Source organism: Falco naumanni, chromosome 5, assembly GCF_017639655.2.
Source record: "Falco naumanni isolate bFalNau1 chromosome 5, bFalNau1.pat, whole genome shotgun sequence".
NCBI classification, from domain to species: Eukaryota; Metazoa; Chordata; class Aves; order Falconiformes; family Falconidae; genus Falco; species Falco naumanni.
In genome coordinates, this window is record NC_054058.1 from 49,374,866 (window position 1) to 49,395,306 (window position 20,441).

The window sequence follows — 20,441 nt, forward strand, 5'->3', positions numbered from 1 at the left end:
CCTGGCTTCCAGATGTATGCTAGCCACAATTCTTCACCTTAGGACTTGGGACGTTACAGCCCCACAAGATGTTCATGAAATGAGCTACTGACAGAGGTCCTCTCTACCTTAACTCAGACAGTACTGGTTTACTGATTTCCTCATTCCCCTCTCTCCACTCTGGTTTCCTTGTCAAAGTACCCCATGCAATCAAAAAAAACCTCAACACAAGATGATCCATTTCCCCAAACATTCATCAGCTTAGTCTCACTTGCACCTGCAAGTCAAAAGAGCCTGGGGCAGTATTTGCAAAGCCCAAGCATCAGACCCACACAACAGCAACACCCTATGCATCCTCAGTGGAGTAGATAGCTCTGAGGTCAGGCTTGCACTCCCACAGCTGCCAGACACTGACACCACTGATCGAGGTTACTGCCAGCACCCCTGCCTGTGGCTGGAGAATGGGTGTCAGGCTGAGCAAAGATGGGTCAGGCACCTCATGGATACCTTTAAGAACTTCATCAGTTATTGCCACCCTTGAGAAACACACAACTCTCAACTGACTCACAACACAAGTCAAAAGAAATAAATAAAAGCCCCCCCTGAAAAAAAGTGAATATATATATACATAAAAATTGATACCAGGCGTACGTTCATTCCTTGGGACTGTCCTAGAACAACTGCTTGGAAAAGATGACCCACCATCTCCAGCTAGTGTCTCAAAGCCTTCACAGAACACTGCAGTCATCCCTACCAACTGGAACTCCTCTGCAGCACCTTTTGGTGCAACTGCAACTACAGCAGGAATGACATAAGCAGTAACGTTCGTTTCAGTGTTACCATTGTTCTTAAATTAAATGCTATTTTTAAATTAAATTAAATTAACGCCACTGCTCAGTAGGTAACATGCCCCACATAAAATGTTGGTTTCCACTGTGCCTGAGCTTTGGAGTACATCACTTCAAAGGCTTTTTGCATTTTGCTTGGTTTGGGTTTTTTTTAACAAACTGAAATCAAGGATGAATTATAGCCTTAACCTACAATTCATTCAGACTCATGCTAGGAGAGACTGACAAGTCAATTGATACCACAACTGCTAAGTAGCCTCTACGCAGCTGGTCTCTGTCCAGTCCCTAAAGAAACAGGTGCCCACATACCAAAGGTAGCAGCAGGGCTGTATGAATCACTCGCTACCCAAGGGCAGACCCATCAGGCTCAACCACATCAGACACCAGCGCAAAATGATCCTCTCAACAGCATTTATTATGAGATGAGCCCCATGCACAGCACAGTCAAGGTACTCTGCACAAGGCCTCTGTTTCAACGCCAACAGGTACTTCTGATGTAAGTTTTCAATTTACAAATATTTAGAAAAAACGCTACACTCCTCAGCATAAAAGTATAATACAGATCTTCCACATTTTGAGGACTAAACTTGTTGGAGAAAGCAGCTTTGCATGGTTAAAATGGCAGATTTGCTTAGATTCCAGAAAAGACTGTTCTAATGAGAAATGGCCCAATGAGACATACAGAACCCCAACATTTTTATACCCTCCACCTTCTAAGGATCAGACCCAGAAAACAGGAACTTTAAAGCAGAGTCTTGGGTCAGCTTTCACACCAGCACAACAGCATCCAAACCTTGGCTTCAGAAGCTGCGCTTTTCAGTGGCAACCCAGGCCAATCCACATTGGTTGTACTGCTCTCCTGCATCTCAGCAGGGCAGTCAGAGCACAGACAGCAGTCAGAGCCAGGCAGTTCAAGGCAGAGGCTTACACCCACTGCCTCTCAGAAAAACATCCTCTTGCACAGGCTTTTTGTCTGCTTGACTTACAGGAATAACACCTAAACTCCAACCCATTCCCGACATCTCTAAAAAAAAAAAAAAAACAAACATGAAACCAGGTAAAATTAAGTCAATTTTTTTCAGCCTCACTCCTTTCCCCCCTATCAACCCCATCAGTGCTTTCAGGGAAAATATAGTGATCAAAATGTTTCATAAAACACAAGTGTCACACAACACACTTGAATTTGGCTTTGTCTACATCTTGAAGAGAAAAAAAAAAGAAAAAAAAACATCACACACAAACAGTTGTCACATGTTTAATGTAATGGTACCCTAATTAAGTTTACAGTACTTTCATCTCCACTAGATACTGTGTTTCAAAAGCATAATGGGAAAAACAAACATGAAAGAAACCCACTAATTTTGGTAAAGTTACAGAAACTCAACCATTTGGAGTTACATATGCATAAATGCCTTTAAAAAATTAATTGTATTTTTCACCCTCACACAACAAAAAAATGGGTTTTGCTGGGTCTTTTCACAAGATAAGGAGATCAAAGATGGCACTTAAGCTTCTGAAGTCAGGGATGTCAGAAGGTTGTATCAAGACTTCCACTGGAGAGCCTGCCATGAGGCGATCACTATAAATAGGAGAAGAATGTGCAAGAGCTATGAATAAGTGAGAAGTGCAACGTATTTTGCAAGCTTCTGTTCTGATAGCCATGAAACTGCAGACTGCTGACTGAGGAAAGCCTGCCCAAATTTCTTCACCTGAAGCCTACTCAAAGCATATCAATCATAGAAAATCATACGGATAGCCATACACTAGACTCTGCAATACTAATGGCAAGCTCTCCCTAAGATTTGACCTTGGATCAACAGCCAAACCAAGCAGAAAGGTCACTTGGAGAAGCCACAGGAGTAATAGGAAGTATTTGTTGGTCTTCCTGTGACAAGCCATTAAGAGAACTAATATGGAAGCAGATAAAAATAGACTAGGCGGAAGTCTTTTTAAGGTACTATCAGCTAGAAAACTAGCAGGTCTATCATTTTATTATCCATTTCATACTTTTAACTTCAAAAATTAAGGCAAACAAGTACACTTTATATGAATAAAGTTTGAATCATGCTTAAAGAAGGGAAGCTAACCTAGAAACAGCCAAGAACCCTTAATTTTTACCTAAAAGTTTAGCCTAAAAGATGGTGAACTCATACAGTCACTCAAAACAGACTTAAGTCTTGGGGGCAGCTGTGTTTCCTACAATTTACAGTGCTCATTTTAGCTGTTATTCCTCTAACTCAAGATTAGGGAATGGACCCGAGTTCGTAACTGGAGAAAACTACCTTTGGAGAAGTCAAAGGTTTGCTTCTAGAAGAAACTTCAATATTCCTTCTCCCACACTTAAGAACTGCTCATTCTGCTGTTTCCACATATAAGAAAATACTCACTAGATTAATAAAGGCATTAACATTTTACCTTTGCATCCTGCTTCTAGAGTTGCCTCTCACCTCTTAAGTTCCAGCAGTCATCATACCTAAGTCACATTTGCTAACACTCTCTTACATTTCATACTAAAGACCACCTTTTGAAAGCTGATAAAGCATGAAAAATTCTCCTCAAATGCACCAGAAATGCCCTCTAAAAAAATTGGTATTTGTGGAAGTAATTCAAAACTTCAGTAATTTGTTCACTTGGATGCCCATATGATATTAATCAGGCAGATAATGTGATGCACAGGACTGATGTATGTTAAAAAATGCAGAAATCTACATGAATTAGAACTTTTGGTTGAATCATACATTAATTACACAGAAGAAACTAGAAATTTCTACTTGCACAGAAAAAGGGTGGAAATAAAACACACTCACTCCAGCACTTTTCCTACTGTAAGAATATTGCACATTCCGATAATCTTGCACAAATTACTGGCTTTTTATAAAGACCATATATGAGGTATTAGTCTATTAATAAATAAAGAAGAACATGGAAAAGAAAAAGCACTTAATATAATGCAACAATCCATTCCAAGTATTTAGTGAATGAAAACTGAACAAGCAATAATATATACCCTTGAGGGGAAGGTTAAAGTTACTTAGCAAATAGGCAGCTTTCAAAATCTGTTTTTGAAGCAAAGGGTTAAACCTCTTTTAATAAAGATTTTAACAACTCAAAGCCTATTTACAACTCTGCTGTTTAAAATGCTTGTTTTGCTCATCCAATCAATCTGAAAGGTAAATTCTTATCTCACAGTTCTAAAGGGACAGGAATAGGTGGGTGACAGTAAACTCTAAGGGGAACTTATTTAATATACTAAGCCTGTATTACTAGTGAAAAAATAAACGCAAACTTTTGGACTGACAGCAGTTCAAGTGTTCAGAAGTTTTCTTGTGGGTTGTTTTTTTGTTTTGGTTTGGTCTTTTTGTTGGTTTTTTTTTTTTTTTTTTTTTTTTTAGTTTTAAACAGTTTATAGACAGGTTATGGGTTTCCATGGTGCTGAAACTGATACCCATTAGTATTGTCCTGATTAGCAAAGTAAGCACCACAAGGCATTAGATAAATACAATTGTAATTCTCAGGTTTATCTTGTGTTTATGGTAAGAATTTACCTTTCAAATCACAACGCTGAAAAATTCCTGCTGACAGGTAATAAGCCTGTCAATCTAAACACAATCTATCTGTATTTTATTTAGAACCTTCCAGAAACACTAGGAATCTGTAGGCAAGCTTATCTTAAGTTCACAAGAGCACAGAGGAGTATTTAAGTTCAATAAACTGAGCTATGGAAACTACACTGCACACATGGTAATATAATAAGCATAAAACGAAGAGTGTTTTCTATATTCTTCCAAACCTTGTTAAAGAGGTATTTGTATCTTGAAAGAAAAAACCCCAAAACCTTGTATGCACACAAAATTACATACATGAACATCCCTCAAATATGTCAAGGGTTATTCAAAACCTAAAATCTTTTCAGGCCAATGAAATCTGGCTATTTGGAAGTAAAAGCAATTCCTACATCATACTCCCAGGTGAAGCACAATCTTAACATATTCCCTCTCGTTATTTTCCAACTTCAAAAAGTTTTTTTTTTAATACATTTGCAGTGCTGGACAAAGTAACTAAGACCCAGGTAAATCATATTTCTGGTATTTTGAGTAAATTGGATAACTTGCAGAGTAAGTCCCCATCAGGTAAAAACTGCAAGTGAAAATTTGGAAAGACATGATAAAAAAAAGCAGCACTTGAAAATTAAAGTATCTTCTCTGCTGCAATCCATGCACCAGTAACTCAAACAGTCCTGAATTGGCATATGAAAAAAATTATATTACATTTCTGAAACTAAAAATATATATCTTGTGTTGAAGTTCAACTTTAGAGAAAGTGTTAACTAAACAGAAATATATATGATTTTTTTCTGTCATATGAGATTATTTCTCTCCCATTCTAGGTAGTTACTGAGACACTTACTTCCCAAATGCCTGTTCTTTCTATTCTGAAGATTAGTTTAATCTACAATTTCTTTATAGCAGTTAAGTGTTTTTTAGAACAAACAGTCTGAAGAATTTTTCCATGTTAGCACAAAACCAAGAAATATTACGAAGATGTTGAAAGAAGAAAGGAGATGAAAAGGAAACATTATTGTCCAGAACAGTCCGTATATGTAGTAACCATGTTTCCTCGTCTCTGAGTGACAGTCCTACAGTGCTTGCTGGATCCGTGAAACCTGGTATCAGTTCGCACCGCATGTCGGTGTGCATTTTCAAAGTCACTAAACGAAAACATTTTTTCCATATTTTCAAACACATCATCAAACAGTCCACCTCCAAAGGAGAACTCTTGGAAAGAACGTCTTTGCCGATTGTGAGCTTCCCGATGACTTCGGAAGTGATTTTCAAAGTGCTTTTTTGACCGTGAGTTTTGACTAAAGAGGTCAAAGTCTTTGAACAGATCATCAAAGTTGAAATTAAATGACTGATGGAATGGGCTTCCACTATTTCCTTGTCCTCCATGACGGCCAAACTGATCATATTCTCTTCGTTTATTCTCATCTGATAATGTTTCATATGCTATTTCCATTAAAAAAAAAGTTTCAAAAGTTTATTTACATTCCTATTTAAAACAAACAAAAAAATACACAAAGACAAAGAACAGCTTTCTTCCACTCCGTTAACAGGACAAATTTCAAGCAACACTTTCATTCAACACACAAGCCTAATCAAGCTCAATATTTGTTCAACTTTCCCCAAACTAAAATAAGCTGTTTCAAAATAACTTTTTATTTATTATAATAAAAATAGCTATACTATGTGGGCAAATTATATCCTCAAAATTTAATATCCACAGTAATAAAACATAGTTTAACTAGCAATAAAGATTAGTGTTTATATTTGAAAGAAAATAGTAATGATACATGACAATCAGAAAGACTGAAGGAGAAAGGTAGAGCTCCTAACTCATCCTAACAAAATTAATTGCCTGCTGCATTCCTGTCAAAGAAACAGTGAAATGTCTTCAAAACTACTCGCCAGCCAGCTAGTGAGTTCCAACTACACTGCAGTTACAACTAGCCACAAGATAAATATCAAGGAGATAAAGGGAATTAATTTCTCCTATGTCCAAATTACCATTTTTTCAAAAGTTCAATAGTAAACCTGTATTTTGTGATTGGACATACCTGAAATGGAATTAGGTTTTCATCCAACCTTTGATCCAGAACTAGAGCTACTAGTGTTCCAAGGTACAAACAGATAATATGCCTGTTCTGGTAACATTAAGAATTTTAAACACTTCCATTTTCTTATCTATCAAAGGCTTGCAATTATTCTATATATTCAATGCTGACTTAAAGAGTTCCCAGTTCCTCCTGCAATAGGAGCTAACAACTGCACTAAGTATCTAAAAAGACTGTCCCTCCCCTTCATTACATTAATAACAACCTTTCTTTCAAAAGAGTTCTTCTGCAGACAAGAAGGTAAAACCCAGAAATATTATTAGCCTAGTTAGAACTACACTAATAGATGCACGTTGTAACAATATGGGGAGCAGAAGTAGGAGCACCTTATTTTTCAGCAAGTCGTCTTCTGTGTTTGATTATTTGCTTCCATCATTACATTTTATCATAGAACACCTATGAGCGGTGCATTCCTAGGCTCACAGGATAATTGGAAGTGTGTTGGAAGTTGGAAGTGACCTCAGAAGGTCTTTAACCTTCTCAAAAGTAGGGTCAGTTACCAGACTAGGTTACACAGGGCTTTATCCACTCACTTCTGGAATATCTCCAAGGTTGGAGACTGCAGAACCTCTTTAAGCACCTGTTCCAACACTCGCCTATCCTCAAGGTGAAAAATATTTTCCTTATAATGACTCTGAACCTCTTTCACTTGTTGTCTCTTGTACTACCCCCATGAACCACTGAAGCACCCTGTCGCGTCTTTTTTATAATCTCCCCATAGTAACTGGAAGGTTGTTGTTAGGTCCCCCTGAAGCTCTAGTAATCCTGAGCTACATCTTACTAGACAGATCAAAAGATAAGAATTAACCTCCCAGGGCTAAAGCTGTCCTACTGCCAAGTGTATTTTGTGCCAAGAGGCATAAACCAAAAAGCCCAAGAAGCAGGAATACATAAACTGTGTAAAAGGCCTATGTGCAAAGACACAAGAACAAGTCAGATACCAATATTGGACATTTGACAGCACAGAAGTAGAATTAAGGAAAAAAAATAATATCTGTTTTCACAGAATAAGACATAAAAGGAGTATAACAAGTTATCACATTTGCTCACAGGTTTAAGTCATGTACAGAATTATTAAGACTAAGGTTAGCATATATTACCTTCAGCAATTTCTCTAAATTTCGCTTCTGCACCAGGACTCTTATTTTTGTCTGGGTGGTACTTCATAGCCAGCTTGTGAAACGCCTTCTTGATCTGGCGGTCCGATGCATTTTTTGGAACTCCTAAGATATCGTAATAGCTCTCTGTGGCCAGTATTAATTCAGTTATCATTAAAATGCAGAGAGCAAATGTGAAGACAGATTGAGTAGTGGCCATTTCTCTGTTTCCTAGAACAAAACCAAAATATACTTGAAGAGCTAGTTATTCACATTCCATAACAACTTATAGACAAAACTATAAGCCAGAAGAGGAAGACCTGTAAGTTTCAGGAGTCACTCAGTGACAGACATGTAAGCCCACTGTTTCACACATCCAACTCCATTCCCCTAGTTTCATAATCAGTATATGTAAATTAAAAATCCACAAATTCATAGTTCATATGCATCACATGCACACTTCCACGTTCATCTTTGTTTTATACCTATTCTTAACTGTACATTCTCCCACAGAGCCGCTAAATATACAACACGTATCACTGTGTCAAACAGTTCATGCTGGCATACATGAACTATAGCTTTAAACTAATCCTTGAGTTCTAGGACCATAAACACAGCAGCTCTAAATTAAGTGCAGATTGCAAACACCTACTCAATACTGAAAACCAATTGACTAGTTACCTTGTGCAGTAACAAGAGCCTGAAAACACAACTGGCCTAGAAATCAACTGTGAGTGCAGGAAGACAAGACTTGCATGCTCATGCTCAGCTTCTCAAGGTCATTTAACTGACCTAACTTGATAAAAAGTAAAACACTCATTTAGAGTACGGAGTTCAGTCAAGTAGGGCACATTTTCCTTTGCAATGGGCTGGGCTTTTGTATTAGATTGTACTATAAATAAAAACACCTACCATAACTTTGATATCAAAGAATTCAGCTGATAAGTACCATTGCATATAAAGGTTTACATATGAAACTCTCAACATCTAAACTGAACTCAAAAAAGGAGCCTTCTACACAAGACAAGCAGCTTCAACAATAATTAAAATTGTGCCTTTTTTTCAGCAATGTATTTGTCAAAAGGTTGTATCTTGAAACAAATTGATGCTGGAACTCAGGGGAAAAGCTGTGGCATAAATTAAGTCATAAGAAACATAGCCACATGATCTTTCATGATTTTTTTCCCCCGAGGACAAGGTGAGCTCTTCCTACCAGAAGAAAATACTGAATGATTTTCCAAGGCCTGTGCATATATTTAAAACACAGAGTACAGAAACATGAATGTTCAAAGACAGAATGCTGGCTGTCATCTAACCAGCAGAATGTATGACAAGGCCCTGAGCATGCCAGAAGTAACGTGTCCCCTTGACCAGCTTACACTGATTTGAGTGTACCGTACAACTCTGAGAGATGAATGGTATTACCTTCCTGAAAGCTGAATAAGCTAACCTTACAGTTTGAGGACCATTAGTTAGAATACTTTTAGACAGTATGAGGCCCAAATGTCACAGATTTCAAAACCTTTGGATACCAGGTACATAAGACAATTAAGCCTTTAACAGAAGTCCATATCCTCTAAAGAAAATTAAACCCCAAGCACCAAAAATGGGAAAAAAAACCCTGATTTCTAACAGTTAAGTCAGGGGGCTAAAGTAAATGTTGTGAGGCAAAAGCAAAAAGCTCATAAAATGAACGTACCCGTGCCCTCTTAAGCATTTATTTGGCTAGCAGCCTGCATGGTATCAAGTGTTAAGGAACACCAGTTGAAACAAATCGTATTTTGGTCAGCGTACTTAGATACCAAACAGACAGTTCTTTTTGGTATTCTTCATGCATGATAACAGACATATTTTTAGTACATGCCTTTTCAAGCTTTCTACCTGTATTTTCTCGCACCTCTTCACTAACCTGAAACTTTGCTGGGCACTAGGAACTACACACATGTATATCCTTCCACACTTTCAGAACTTTCTTCCCTTTTGTGCTTTATAGATACAGTTAGGCCTGTCTTTATCTCACCCATAAGATCGTTTTTATTTTACTTCATTACCTCACACCTGCATCATGCTAGTATAATCACCTGCTGCATTCTCTAATGACTAACTTCTGTGCTTCTACTATTAAACAATGAAAAGCTAAAGAGAGTAGTTTATGCCCTTTGTTAAGAGCCAAATCCTCTTTTGTAACATCCAAGTTAACTGGAGCCTGAGAACATCAAGTCACTCCTTTAAAGTTTTGTGCTCTGCCTAACCTCAACTTCTATTATTCTTGATAATGAATTACACCTAAGTTTTCCTTTTTCTACAGTTTTACATTAGGTTTTCTGTAACACAGTTCTATGCTATACTTCCCCCAGTTTTAACTAGATTTCTAAAGCATACTTAAAAAAAAAATATAATCAGTACTTAAGTTTCGCTATTTTTTAATGTAATTTAATGCTGCCCTTGAACAACTCAATGAAACGTAAATGAAAATCAAGTACAAATAGAACTCCAATATAAACAGAATTTTAAATTTAGAAGATGATCAGAAAGACATATTGTCATATTTCAACACTATCATCAATTATTCAATTTACATTTTTGAAAACACTTATTTTATTATGCTGTCAGCATCTTAACTGCTGCTACCGTTAACTAATCTGTTAAATGCCTGACCGCTGTCCTGCCACCCCTAATTACTTTCACAACCCCTTTCAAAATCAAGTCTCTTAAACATACTTATTCTGCTTATGCCTCTTCTCCCTTGGTTTCTCAGTCAAAAATGGACAGGTAAGTTTCACTTTCCAGGCTATGTACAGTAGTTACTTCAAACACATTACAAAATGCATTAATTCTGTATACTTCTTGACATTCAGCGCATGCCACAAAACGTCTTTCCTAACAATTATAAAGAACTACATTTTATTTAGGTACATCTAGGAATAAAGTTAGAGATTTTATTAACACAGATCAACTATTTAACTCTGTTGAATAAGTTGTTACAGTTCTCAACTACAACAGCTTAGTGTAAGTAGTATACTGTCTAACGACGATCAAAAATAAAGGTGATAACAATCAGTTCTTTATCAGTCTATCAACATTTATCAATAGCTGCATGCTGAAGTGATGCTTAAGGATGATGTACTAGGAATAAAATCTGTCACTCACAGAAAATAAGACTCTACGTCCATCTTGCAATGCAAATGCCCGATTCCATCCCTCTTTAAAAGTAATTAACAAAGATCTTAGGAAATGCTTATATCCACGAAGTCTCACAACTCAGAAAATCCAATGCATCACTACTGCTCTGACTGCAGGAATTGCAATGCACTATCCAGTGGGATCACGACGTCATATGATTATTTTTACACACTATTTATTAGTAGTAAGAAAATTACCAAGTCCTCCAATGCTTCTCATATCACGGCTAACTGGATGAGTAAGCAAGTCTCCTAGTTCACAGCTAACTACAGGAGTCTGTCAAAGTCCAGGGCTTGTATTTTTCTTGGCTTCCTATACTGACCGGAAAGCAAATCTAGAAGGCTCCTGCATCTTCTGGAGATCAGGGAAACGAAACAGAGCCTCCCCGGCATCATCCTCCCTTGCCAGACCCCTCTGAACCTCGCCAGAGCCGTACCACAAAGCGAGGCCGAGCCAGAGCTCGACAAACGATACCAGCGACGACGCTAAGCGACGCTGCCCTACCTCCAAGTCGACCAGGCTTGCAAAAGACCACAGCAGACGGGCCTAGCGAGAAGGGAGAGCCCAAAGGGCAAATAAAGGCACCAGATCGAGTCCGTGTGTGTCCTCCCTTTCCCACACCGCCCCCAGCTCCCCTCCCCCAGCCGCCACAGCACTTCCCAACCGCTCCGGCCCCACCGCGTCCGCTTTCCCTCATCAGCATTCCTCCACCTTCCCCAAGACCCTCCACAGCAGCCCCAGCCCTTCCGTGCCGCCCCTCACCTCGGCCCTCGCTCGCCGCCGCCAGCACAGAGGCCGCTGCCCCTCAGCGCCCCGCGCACCGCTCCCGCCCAACCGCCGCCAGCGCTCGCGCAGAGCTTCCCCCGCGCCCCGACTGCGATTTCTACACGAAGCGCTGCGCCATTGGCCGCTCAGCCCCACGTGACGCTGCGCACGCCAGCGGCCGCCGCTGCAGCTGCCGCCGCGGGGCGGGGCTTCCCCCCCCGGCACAAGGGGCGGTGGGCGGAGGCGGGGCTGTTGCCCCGTGTCTCTTGTCCGCCGCGTCCCCACTGCTACCGCGTGGTGGTTCCGCCCCGCGCCCGGGCCGCGGTGGACCGCCATGCCGCGGTACTGCGCCGCGTCCTGCTGCAAGAACCGAGGGGGCCAAAGCGCCAGGGACCAGCGCAAGCTGAGCTTCTACCCGTGAGTGGCGGGGGGGGGGGGGGGGGGGAAGAGGCCTGGGAGGGGGGGGCTGGCCCTAGGGATGGTGAACGCCGAAGGGGCCGGCTCCGAGTGCGGCGAGGCCCGCAGCGGCCCCTCAGGAGCTGGGTGGGTACATGGCCGAGGGACTAACTTCTGGGGCTGGGAGGCGCCGAGGCGCTGAGGGGAGGTGGCGCCCTCCTGTCTGCGGGAGAGGGGAAGGGAAAGGTGTGGGGAGAAAGGGTCGGCAGGCCGAGTGTTTAGTCCCCCCACCCCCACCCCCCGCGAAGGGGCAGGTACTTGCGGGGGGTGGGGCGGGAGTGCTGCGGCGCCGAAGGGCTATTGAATAGACGCAGCCGATTAATGAAGAGCTAAGAGATTCGACTAAGAAATAAAATTTGCGCTTCTAATCAGAGGCTGTGTGGCTGTTAGAGCTGAGTAGCACCGGTCACCCCGTGTATTTGGAGCGCGGCTGGCGCTGTGCAGGGGGTTAGCAGGGCGGGCGCGAGTGGGGCAGTGGCTCCGTGGTGAGGGAGCTGCGTGTCCTGTGGCTGACAGCTTGCAAGCTGAGGGGAGGGCAACAGAGCAGGAAAGGAAACATATACTGTTTCTTTAAAACGAAATATTCCCACTAGAATTGTCGTGCCTTCGCTGCGAACAGAGGCATTGCGGGTTTGTTTGGAAGCAGCTGAGCTGGCTGGAAGCTGCCTGGCTCGGTTGCCAAAACACGGTTTATGGTGGCCGCGTAGTATTCCCCGGCCACCCAACTGGTTGGTCACGGGCCCAGGCCCGCAGTGACCTCTGCGCTGTTGATTCCCAGAAGGGTGGGTTTCACAACCCCGAGAGGAGCACAGTGCAGGTAACTAAATATTAATGCATTTCTGTTGAATAAAAGCATGATACGCATTTGTCAACAAGAGGAATTTTGTAGCATTTAAGAAAAATGTGAAGAAATTTTATGACTAGCCTCAAAATCTGTTTTAGTAAAATTTATGCCTCAAACTAAGTTTTGTTTTAGTTCCAAGATCAGGAAGGGTATGTAGGAAGACCCACAGGAAGACTGCCTTGAAAGGGATTTTAGTTTAGATTGAAGGAAAGCTTTTTTCCCAGCATGCCTTTAATATGTGATTCATCATAAAACAATCACGAAAATGTGGGGAAATAATTTTTTTATATTGCTTTAGAGAATGTGCCACATGGATGATCAAAACAAGTTTCAGTGCTGATAAATATTCATATTCAAATAAATGGCATTGGTATAAAGATGATTGCAAAAACACAGCTGTCTTATCTAGCCATTGAATTGTGCTGCATGGCGAGTATAATGGTCCTGTAGAAAGGGTGCTGAGACTTGATTTATAGAGCTCTCCTGCCCTACATTAGCAATTACTACTGACATGAATTGCAAGTTTTATTCCGTTGCCTCTTACCATCCCAAAGAAGTCCTTTGGTGCTCTGTGAGTTTGGGTCTGAGCCCCTTCTGAAATTTTTAATTGTAATCTAATCTCAACTGGCCTAAGTGCGCCTTCTTCGTTTTGTTTCTACACCGCTCTGACTTGTGCAGTGGGGGCAACTGCTGAGCAAATTCTGTCCACTTCTTTCCATTTGTGTGTGTGTGTTATGTTCACACCAGAGAATAGATTCTGTTAATGATTAAGGGGGACTATTGAAGCAGGAGCAGGTTTTGGCAAAGTTGCCCTTAAGCTAAAATAATAAATTTTGCTGTCAGACATTGTCACTACAGACTATTTTGTTTTCCATCTGAAACTGGCTGACTGGAGAAAGCAGTGAGTGCTATGTTGCAAGGGTAACAGCAGTGGAAGCAAATGTTCTCAAGACCTTCTTGGATAGGGTGTAACATCCCAGGCTAAGCTCTGTTGCTCCTAGGGCATGCTTGTAATATATGTAACGCTGCTGTTGGGGGTACACTTAGTAGTCAGGATTTGAAAAGCCTGAACCTCTAACCTGCCCTTCACAGGTTATTCTGTTCTTGCCAGCATTATTCCTTTCATTCCTGCAGATACTCAGAGCCAGATGCATCAAAACCTTACTCAGTTTCCTTGGTAATTTGAAAACTTGACTGGCAGTGAATTCAAAAGATGGGGGAAGGGGTGAAGATAGGCACCTTTATCCTGTGAATCTCAGGTGTCTTTCTCTGAAAATGAGCTGAGTTTGCAATTTTGGAACACTGTGGGCTTGCTTAAGAGTCATTGCCCTGTATGGCTTTTGGAAGAAGCCTACAGCTTCAGGGATTTGAAGGTGGGATCTAGGGGCTTGCCGAGAAGTTGCCTGACGGGTGCCTTTCATAGTATTCAGGTGACACTCCAGGCTCTCTCCCCAGCTTCTGTTGTGTTGGAATACCTCACTGCAGAACGATTTTTTTGTGTGCATGAAAGTTCCATAAATATATAGTAATAAGCACAACCAAAGGAACTGATTGTTAGTTAAAAGGAAAAAAGATCTAATGGAAGACAAATGGCATTAGGAATGCTCCATTTCTATTTAGCAAGTAACACAAAATGGCTTTTGTAAAGAGGCTGTAGGCACTTATTCACATCTGGATGTTCCGTTGTCCATCATACAGCCAACAGCGAATACTTTTTACATCCTACAGTTACGATCAGAACAGGTTTAATGACTACGTGAATCTGTCTCTTACAGTATCATGTACACAAAACAGATGTATTTTTTTAATTTTCGTGATTCTGAAGAATGTTTTCTTAACAGTAGTCATTTAACACTGCTCAGTATTCAAGTTATGTTTTATGTATCATATGTGGTTATATGCTAGAGTTAAAATAAACTTGATATGCACCAGAGAAAACTTAAGCACGTTTCAAATACCTAGATATCTGTCTGATAAGAAATGAGAGCCAAGAGTGGTCTGAATGTACATGTTGCCATTACCATAACTGCTTGAGTGTGTATGCATCATGATGAGCCTTTCATTTCCCTTTGCATTTGCAATTCAATAAGTTAATTGCATATATTCACCCATGTTCTTTTACTTTAGTTCTTTTTCCTGTGAAATTTGTCTGACTGCATATATTTTCAAAACCAATTTAATTTTTTTCTATGAATGTCTATACTCTTCGTTTGCCTTTTCAAATAGGTTAGAGGGTTGAAAAGTTTGTTATAGATTACATAAATTGTGTGGGCTCTTAGCACTGTAAGAAAGCTTTATTGCTGAAACACAAAATATAGAAATGCTTTGCATTTGCGTGTATTTACTTTTTGAACAAAATTTAATTCCTGTATTGGAAATAGTCACTTTTCAAAATTACCAGAAAAACTGAAGTATGAGATGTATTAAAAGGTACTCTGTTAAACAAAAAACAGTAACAAAAGATTTTGTTACTAGTTGTGTCTAGTAAGACAAAAAAGCCCCACAAATACTATTTCTAAAATGAGGGCCAGACCTAACTTTTGAAAATTAAGTCAGAGTATTTAATCTCATTTCAGCAGAACTGCTTTCTGAGCAAGTGTTGCGGGATCAAACCTTTCAAAACATCTTGGCCATGTTTCTGAAACTCTCGGCTAGCAGAAATCAACAGAAATTCTGCTGTGAACTCTAGAGCAAATATCTAACTAGAAATAATTTGGATAATTATTGGATTAACATGTAAGTGACATCCTGATTAGTATTTAATTTTTTTAAAGGATTATTTTAATTGTCTCTTAAGGAAAGACTACCTTGTAAGGAGCAATGAGATATTCTTTGTTTAAAAAGAAGAAAGAACAGAGAAAAAAATAACAGTTTTTTTGTTTGTGGTTTTTTTTGTTTTTTCAACTGCTTTAAAAAAGATTTCCACTTCATGATAAAGAGAGACTGGAGAAATGGTTACGGAATATGAAACGAGATGCATGGACTCCAAGTAAGCACCAGCTTCTATGCAGTGATCATTTTACCCCTGATTCCCTTGATGTGCGATGGGGCATACGATACTTGAAACATACTGCTGTACCAACAATTTTCGCTTCCCCAGATGATGAGGTAATGTGTTCTTGTCTTTCTTATTGTAGTACAAAGCTAATCAACTATTGATGTAATACTGATGTTCTAATTATCTGTAATACATCCATATTTTATTTTAAAAATTGAATTCCTGTCTATCAAAACATTTTGTCAGCAGGACTGACACAATAGGAGTATGTGATTCCATAGTGTAAAGACAACATCCCATACTTTGCCTGGAGTTCAGTATCTTTTTTTATCTGGAAGCTACAGAAGCTTTTCCGGTGCAATTACTCTTACTTATATTTTAATGTTCTTTTAAGGCTTTTTATTAATTGTACATTAATACTGGCTTTGGAATGTTTTAGTTTCAAACTACTCATTTCTCTTTCTTGTCCCTAACCTCTCTGACACCTAAGAGCTCAGGAGTGTAGGCTGCTAAACATAGCCCACAAAGACTATATCTTGTCTTTGTTGTGGTTTAACTCCAGATGGCAACTAAGTACCACCTAGCCACTTGCTCACTCCCCTTCTCCCTTAGCAGGATGGGGAGGAAAATCAGTGGAAAAAAGGGAAAACTTGAAGGCTGAGGTAAGAATAATTTAATAATCAGAATGAAATAAAAACTGTAGTAATAATAAGGATGAGAGGGAAGGGGAGAGGAATAAAAGCCAAAGGGAATGGAACAAAAACCCAAGTGATGCACAGTACAATTGCTCACCACCTGCTGACCAACACCCAGCCAGTCCCCAAGCAACAATCAACAGTTCCTGGCCAACTCACCCTGGTTTCTATACTGATCATGATGTTCTATGGTATGGAATATCCCTTTGGCTAGTTTGGGTCAGCTGTCCTGGCTGCGTCCCCTCCCAATTTCCAGTGCTCCTCCAGCCTTCTCATTGGCAGGGCCTGAGAAACTGAAGAGCCCTTGACTTAGTGTAAACATTACCCAGCGACAACTAAAAACATGAGTGTGCCACCAACATTGTTCTCATGCTAAATCCAAAAGACAGCACTGCACCAGCTATTATGAAGAAAATTCTATCCCAGCCAAAACCAGGACATCTTTCACAGATTTGTACTATTGTTTACATCAAAATACTGTGCTACACAGGCACCTAATCTTGATCAAAGATATATCAAAACTATATTTGCATATATTTCACCACCATCTTGCTTTATGTATCTTAGAGCAAGTGAAGAGTATCTTCTCAGAAATGCTTAATGATTTTTCAGGAAACATTTCATATTATTTCTTCTTCCAAATGAAGAATGTTTGTGATTCAAGAGCAGTATTAGTTGCCTGCATTTCAATATTGGTAACCATTCTACACTAGTTTGCAGGGATTTTTATTTTGAAGACTGTCATAAGAGTGTGAGGGCAGGGGCTTATGGGGAAGGAAGCTTTTCAATGAAAGTAAAGGTCTGTCTTCCAGCAGCTCAGTCCTGAGGGGTGTTTTGGTGCCTTTTGTTCAGCCTTAATGGCAGTCCTGATAGGCAAGGATTTGGGGAACATTTCTCTGATATATTTCATAAGAGATTTCTCTAGGTAAAAGATTTAGTCTGAGAAGGCTTTTTTCAGCTGCTGGTAGAATGGAGAAAAGGAAATACTTAATTCTCTCAAAATCCCCAAGATTGATGTGGTATTAAGTGTTACCTCTGAAAAGATAAAGATAACAAAATGAATCCTATTTTTTTAATACATTTTTTCAGTCCGTTTAAGACTGAAGTTTCATATACAATTGAATTACAAAGTTTAATATATTTTGGATGCTTCAGACTACATACGTACTTATGAATATACACTTTGAAATGATCTTTTGCATCATCATCTGTTTTTTCAGCCTGGACTCTTCTTTGCCCCCTGTTTTGGTTTGGGGTTTGTTTGTTTTTTTTGCTTGGCTTGTATTTAGTTCGCAAAGCTAAAGTTACTCTTGTTCTGTTTGGTTGTTCAGGGCAGTTTTGGTTTTGTTTTTTAGTCCACGGGCCTAACATGAGTACAAGTTCCACAGCTTGGTTTCTTCATAATCAAGCCTACTAGAAAAAAATAAGGCACTCACTATTAGTGTATTTTTATTTCACTGACAAACGTACTAAAAAGCTTGTTTGGATACTGATCTTAAAATCTATGTGGTGATGTAGTTTATGTGGAGGAAGGGAAAAGAAGGTGGCTAAAAAAGGATAAGCTTCAAATTGTCCCTCTTTCAGTAATAATTTCTGTTTAAAGTCCTGTGTAAATTGTATCCTGCTGCTAAGATTTCTGTCCATCCAAAAAAAAAAGTTCTCCATTCTTATGAATTACAAAGATTAGTTGTCAGAACTTAATTGGTTATTTAAAAATCAGCCTATGTGATTGTGCATGAGTACATTTCACTATTCAGCAAGCCTGTGTTCATAATCTTTTTTTATTAAATTTCCTGTGGGGTAGACAGCATGACTAAGAATTTCCTATATCTTTCTAAAACAACACTGTTACATCGTTAATGCAAAAGTCTGGTACTGTTGATATTTAACAGACATATATTTAATACAGTATTTCAGGTGGTAATAAGGGATGTTAGCCTTTGTCAGATTTCTCTTGAAGTACTTTTAAAATTACATTGTCTTGTGTAAATTGGTAAAGTTCCGTAGGATTTGAAAATGGGGGGGTGGGGGGGAAGTCTTAACTGCCTTTAGAGATTTAAAATGCTATTTCAACAGTTAGGACCTAAAGCAAAGTTATGGAAGATACTTACTTGAATTTTCAGGTCTCTGGTGTAATTTTTAAAGAGTGCTCATGTAAATTATTCTTTATGCAGTACCATAGTGTAGAATGAGATTTGCTTCATATATTTTTACGCTCAAGTGATTTCCTAGTTACAATGTTTGGGTTTTTTTTTTCCTCCAGGAGAAAGATTTTTCTCAGAACAGCCCACAGGAGCTAAAGACAAAAGACACAGAAGAAACAAATACAAAGGTGGTGTCAGAGAAAGCATCTGTATCACTTGAACCCTGTACGCCAAAGAAAAATCCTGTAAGTGCAGAAAATGTAGATGAAGAAGCAGAAGTAGTTTGCTCAGCTGTTTTGAGTAAACCTTTACAAATTCAAAACCTGCAACTTCAAAACAGAGAAGGCTTTCAGGCAGACAGTGTCACTCTTGATAGTTCATCTAAGCAGCATATACATCAACCTAATCCTGTTTTAATGGCAGCAGCAGTTCAAAGCATGGAAGCTACCAGTGTTTGCTCTTCTGTAGAGGATCCAGTAGGTTGTACAGCTACAGTTTTGCAATTTACAGACCCTGACTACATTAATTCATCTCTGAAACTGAAAAATGCTTTAGGTTCAATTACTGACTATGCAGTTGAAAATCCTGACTCTCATGTGGTAGGTTGCTCGCTTGAAGTACAACCAACAAGTGAAAATGCAGTTTTACTGAGTACAGTCACACAAACTATTGAACAGTTCAGCGGAAGTGAAGAATCTGTCATCGCTATTATTGTGCCAGCTGAGAGTCCAGAAGACCCTGAAATAGTAGATACTACTTTCCTGCCTATTAAGCAAGAGTTTCTTGACACAGAGGAGACAGAAACAGATAAACCTGTCTATATGAATGCATATGGTGGAAGTGAAGTATTACAAACTGAGCATTCATACTGCAAACAAGACATAGACAGAGATCACCTTTGGCAAAAAATTTCAAAGCTGCACTCTAAGATAACTCTACTTGAAATGCAGGAGATAAAAACTTTGGGGAGACTCAGATCCTTGGAAGCTCTTATTGGACAATTGAAGCAAGAAAACCTGCTTTCTGAAGAAAAGCTGAAGATTGTAGAAAACTGCTTTACAACACTCGAGGTGACTATGTTACAGTAAAGGCTTTCAATGATTGTTCTAATATATCTTTTTAGCCTCTTTGACAGTCCTTTTGGACAAAATAACTTCTGTATCAGTCGTGGTATTTTAGACATCTAATGCAGATTGTGTGAATAGCAAATATTCTTTAAAATGTTAAATCAATCACTACCAAAGCTAGGTGGAAGAACATTGCCTATAAAACGTGACTTGCAAGTAAGCTTTAAAAAAATCTAAACACGTTAAAGTTTTGTTAAAAAGTATATTAATTTAATCAATAAAGATAAGTTAAACCTTTCTAGCTGCAGGCTCCCCTGGAACATGCAACTCCAGCATTTGGGGCAGCAGTAGAATGGACAGAATAAGCATCTGCGATGGACAATTATGAACTTGTTTTTTAAAAAAAAGTGTCTTAATGCTCTTTTAAATGAATAATGAGGTGTGTAATACACATTGTCCAGTGAGAACGCAATTACTCTTTCATCTTCTGTTTGTCTAATATTTGTTCTGGTAGTTTTTTGTACACTTTGACCTTATTAAAATTGTTTCTGCAGTAAAAGGTGTTGCTTTTCATTTAGTTCTACAAACAAAAATTCTTTTAAGAATATTGTTACAGTGAACAGATCCATAGCTTTTTTTTGTTTCATTGATTCAGCTGAAATGGAAGGAACCATACTAAATAGTGATGTTTTTG

At 39.3% G+C, this 20,441-nt stretch overlaps 2 protein-coding genes across 5 annotated transcripts; one reads left to right on the plus strand and one right to left on the minus strand.

Annotated features, from left to right (window-relative positions):
• Positions 1-2,068: 2,068 nt before the first annotated feature.
• DNAJB9 (DnaJ heat shock protein family (Hsp40) member B9) lies at positions 2,069-11,671 on the minus strand. 2 transcript variants are annotated; one of them, XM_040595678.1, is made up of 3 exons: positions 11,541-11,671; positions 7,599-7,826; positions 2,069-5,833 (listed from the first exon to the last, which is right to left on the minus strand). In XM_040595678.1, exons 2-3 carry the CDS (start codon positions 7,813-7,815, stop codon positions 5,403-5,405), a joined length of 648 nt encoding a protein of 215 aa, XP_040451612.1. In that variant the 5' UTR covers positions 7,816-7,826; positions 11,541-11,671; the 3' UTR covers positions 2,069-5,402. The 2 variants fall into 2 exon arrangements, with proteins under 2 accessions (XP_040451612.1, XP_040451613.1); XM_040595679.1 differs by lacking the exon at positions 11,541-11,671 and adding an exon at positions 11,283-11,324.
• A 126-nt stretch (positions 11,672-11,797) lies between these two features.
• Positions 11,798-20,306, plus strand: THAP5 (THAP domain containing 5). Of its 3 annotated transcripts, none has more exons than XM_040596235.1 (3): positions 11,798-11,960; positions 15,762-15,951; positions 18,800-20,306. In XM_040596235.1, the coding sequence occupies exons 1-3, from the start codon at positions 11,878-11,880 to the stop codon at positions 19,766-19,768; spliced, it is 1,242 nt and encodes a 413-aa protein (XP_040452169.1). In that variant the 5' UTR covers positions 11,798-11,877; the 3' UTR covers positions 19,769-20,306. The 3 variants fall into 3 exon arrangements, with proteins under 3 accessions (XP_040452169.1, XP_040452170.1, XP_040452171.1); XM_040596236.1 differs by lacking the exon at positions 11,798-11,960 and adding an exon at positions 12,593-12,816; XM_040596237.1 differs by lacking the exon at positions 11,798-11,960 and adding an exon at positions 12,872-15,579.
• Positions 20,307-20,441: the final 135 nt, after the last annotated feature.